Here is a 3,841-nt window from a genome sequence, read left to right as displayed (position 1 = left end):
TTACCAAATACAAACAAACAAGCTACAGTACCCAAAACCAAAATTTTTTGGCTTCTAAACGGGGCCTTACACGATGCACAAACAATTGTCTGGACTCGAAACCACGGCCAACTTGCAGCGAAGTTTGTCAGATCAGTTGACGTACCCATGCCCGTACACCGAGTACACGAAGGAGGCTGGATGGTGCAGCGCAGTAGCGGACGACGGACCTACCCCTACTCCAAGAGGAAGCCACGAACGGATGCACGGTTTCCGGGGGACCAAAATCATGGCCACCAGTTGGATTTCTGTTTCTCTGACAGCATTATTGGGTTCTATGTTAAGAGATGAGCACCCAAGCCAACTAAGCAATCTGACCCGAGTGCTCCCAAGCAAGTTTTGGCCTCCATCTCTGGCAAGGGATTCCCTATTCTATCTGCATGTACTTGTGCTTCCCGGGATTATGAACACAGGTGTCCTTGGCCCAGGCACCGAATAATGGACCGAAAAAAAGTCATTTTGTAGGCTGTATAGCTCGATCGATTGATGCTGCTCCATTTCTGATTTTGTGTAGTCGCTGCTAGAATAGAATATCACCCGTTCTTATCTGTTTTTATTTTTAAAAAGGAACGTTACAGTACAAGATTGAGAAAGTCTTGCTGCGAAGCAGTAACCATGCGCGATACGATCATACGAGTACAAGAATTTATTGCTCCCTCGCCGTTCTTGACTACCTGACCTCTGAGCTTGCGTTTTCACAAGCGGAGACGCGCAACGTTAACACCAGCAGCAGCCAGCTCGCATCGAAGCACACGATGTCCGCGGCGCCGTCGCTTTCTCGCCCCACGCTCAGCTCAGATCTCCGCAGGGCCCCCACGTCCACGGCCGTAGACCACGCCCTTGTCTTACCGACGGCCACCGCCGCCTCCCCTATATAACCCACCCCTCCGCCCGTCTCAGTCTCAGCAGCCGTTTCCTCGGCATCTCAAGGACTCCTCACTCCCGCACCGCACCCGAGACGCAACAGGCTCACAACACACTCCGGTTGAAAGCGCCGCAGCGATGGTGGACGTGGACCACCGGATGGCGGGGCTGGCCCCGTCGGTGGCGCACACGGCGGCGCTGCGGCGCCTGTCCACGCGCGCCGCCGCGGGTCCCTCATCGGCGTCCGCGTCGCCGCGCCACGGGCTGCACTCCTTCCACGCCGTGGCGGCGGGGGTGCACTCCCACCTCCGCGACGCGGCCGGGGTGACCGTCCTCCCGGGCCTCTCCGACGCGGAGCTCGCCCGCGCGGAGGCCGAGTTCGGGTTCACGTTCCCGCCCGACCTCCGCGCCGTCCTCGCCCTCGGCGTCCCCTCGGGTCCCGGGTTCCCGGACTGGCGCGGCCGCGGCCGGGCGGGCCTGCGCGCCGCGTTCGACCTCCCCGCGGCGGCGGCGTCGCTCCAGGTCGCTCGGGGCGCGCTGTGGCCGCGGTGCTGGGGCCGGAGGCCCGCCGACCCGGACCGCGCCCTGCGGCTCGCGCGCTCCGCCATCCGCCGCGCGCCGCTGCTCGTGCCGCTCTTCGACCGCTGCTACCTGCCCTGCCGCCCCTGCCTCGCCGGGAACCCCGTCTTCTTCGTCGCCGACGACCGCGTCCTCTGCTGCGGCCTCGACCTGCTCCACTTCTTCACCCGCGACTCCTCGTTCCAGCCGACGACGATGGATCACGTCGTCTCCTCCTCTCCGCTCGCGTCCCCTCTCTCCGCCGGCGCGGCCAGCAGCAGGTCGTCGTGCACGCGCCGGAGCCTCGACGCCGTCCAGGCCCCGCGCTGGATCGAGTTCTGGAGCGACGCCGCGTCCGACCGCCGCCGCCGCGACTCGTCGTCCTCGGAATCCTCCACCGCCTCCTCCTCCTCCTCAGGCTGCCCGTCGCCACCCCGGCGGTCAACCCCGCGGTGGGTCGACAACTACCTCGACGAGCTCGGATCAATGCTGAAGAAAGGCGGGTGGAGGGACCGAGAAGTGGACGAGATGGTCGAGGTCACCGCCTCCGGGTTCTTCGACGGCGAGGAGGCCGGGGCCCCAGCACCCGATTCCGAGGCTATCCTCGACGCGCTGGTCCTCAAGGCTGACCGGTGCTCGGACTCGCTCCGGCGCGCCGGGTGGACCTCCGAGGACGTGTCGGACGCGCTGGGGCTCGACTTCCGGCGCGGCAAGGAGCGGTCCCGGTCGGCCGTGCGCATCCCGCCGGAGATCGCCGCCAAGGTCCAGCGCCTCGCGCAAGCGCTGGCACGCCCGTGACCTCGATCGATCGATCTCCCCGTTCCCGCCGCCCGGACGCTGCGCATTCTTTGTTATCTCCGGTCCGAATCAAAGTACACTACTAGTATAAGTGAGAAAGTAAACTAGCCATGTTCGCGCGCTCCGTGCTCATGTGCGCCAAGCACCGTTCGTTGTAAGATACAGTGTCCCAGAAATGAGAGCTAAATTCGCCGAGAAGGCACATTTGCACAGTAGTAGTTAAAAACGCTCCATCAATATTCTGCAACGGACTGGTGAATGGATCTTTTACAGCCCGTTTGGCAGGCCATAGAATTTGGAATTGGCATTGGTAGTCCCTAATTCTATCGTTTAGATGGCTTTGGTATTGGCACGTGGAAATGGGCTCTAATGTCACGAGGCATTCGGTCCACCTGCGCAACCTCGCCTGCAATACCGAGCCGGGTATTCATCTGATCGGCGCTCCCCCTTCTTCCCCATGCGACGCGACCTTCCTCTGCGCCCGTGGAAAAAGTGCCAGGTCGAGCTCCCTCTCTCGCGAGCTCGCTCCCCCATGGCGGCCTCGTGCGCGACCCCTCCCTCTTGCTCGCCATGTGCCCCCGCTGGCGATGCGGGCCCCAGATCTGGCACCGGTGCCGACCACGGAGGTTCCTGCTCGCGCCCCCTTCCTCTTGCTCTCCATGCCCGGGTCGAACTCCCCCATGGCGGCCTCGCTCGCTCCTCCTACTGTTGGCGAGCCGCCGGTGTCGAGCCCCCCCCCCCCTGGCCTCGCTCCCCCTACTGTTGGCGCGCACGCCATCGATGCTGCTGTCGGTCTCCCCCGCGGTCGATCTCCCACCGAGGTCGTGCTCCGCCCGCCATGAACGCCGACGACGGGTCTTGTCCTAACTGCAGGGTGTGAGCGAGCTTCAATTCTATGGTTTTGCATCCAGGTATTGGATTTTAGCTACTGGCTAAGATTCCAAAAACCAATTCAATGGTCATCCAAGCAATGGTAGTCATTTCAATACCATGCTGCTTTGGTATACCCAATTCAATTCCAGCATCTCAATAGCTATATCCAAACGGACCCTTTCCGAGTGTGTACTGTTGGATACCGTTAGTACGTCGAAGCTTTAAAAGGCCCGGTGGGTGGGTGCTGATGTTGGCTATAGCTTTGTTTATGATATATCCAAAAACAGATCATGCGAACCTTCTTTCAATAGTCCAATCCGACGATAGCTAGCTAGCATGGCCTCCATGGATCAGCAGACAATGAGAGGTCCATGATCGAGTTGCAGTCACGCTTTCACAGGCTGTAGCATGCGCATGTTTTGCTTGGGTGCCCGGCACAGTTGCCTCCCGGTCGCGACATCCTCTGCTGTTCCTTGTAGCTTTTCTTCCCCTGCGAACTACGCTTTGCGGTGATGATCATTTTATTTTGTGGTACAAGCTACGCCGATTAACAACTCCTAACCACAATTGCCCTTTTCGTATCTGAAAGGAAACGAACATCGTGCGTGGAAGCAGTTAGGTAGCCCAAGCACGGACCGACGGGCGCACTCCATGCTCACTTTCCGTGCGCCACGGTGTACCCGCCCAAAAAGAAAGGCTTTGTCCCTTG

The 3,841-nt window shown here is 60.6% G+C and overlaps 1 protein-coding gene across 1 annotated transcript; it reads left to right on the top strand.

Moving 5' to 3' along the window:
* Nucleotides 1-831: 831 nt before the first annotated feature.
* On the top strand, nucleotides 832-2,463 carry LOC136546359 (uncharacterized). Its single transcript, XM_066538336.1, has one exon. It carries the CDS (start codon nucleotides 1,042-1,044, stop codon nucleotides 2,257-2,259), a length of 1,218 nt encoding a protein of 405 aa, XP_066394433.1. The 5' UTR covers nucleotides 832-1,041; the 3' UTR covers nucleotides 2,260-2,463.
* The last annotated feature ends 1,378 nt before the right edge of the window (nucleotides 2,464-3,841 follow it).

This window comes from Miscanthus floridulus, chromosome 3 (genome assembly GCF_019320115.1).
Source record: "Miscanthus floridulus cultivar M001 chromosome 3, ASM1932011v1, whole genome shotgun sequence".
In the NCBI taxonomy this organism is placed as follows: Eukaryota; Viridiplantae; Streptophyta; class Magnoliopsida; order Poales; family Poaceae; genus Miscanthus; species Miscanthus floridulus.
The sequence above is the reverse complement of the archived record's forward strand: the minus strand, read 5'-3'. Positions and strand labels throughout refer to the sequence as shown.

Coding starts and splice junctions, on each gene's coding strand:
- LOC136546359 (XM_066538336.1), top strand. CDS start 1,042: ATGGTGGACGTGGACCACCGGATGGCGGGGCTGGCCCCGTCGGTGGCG.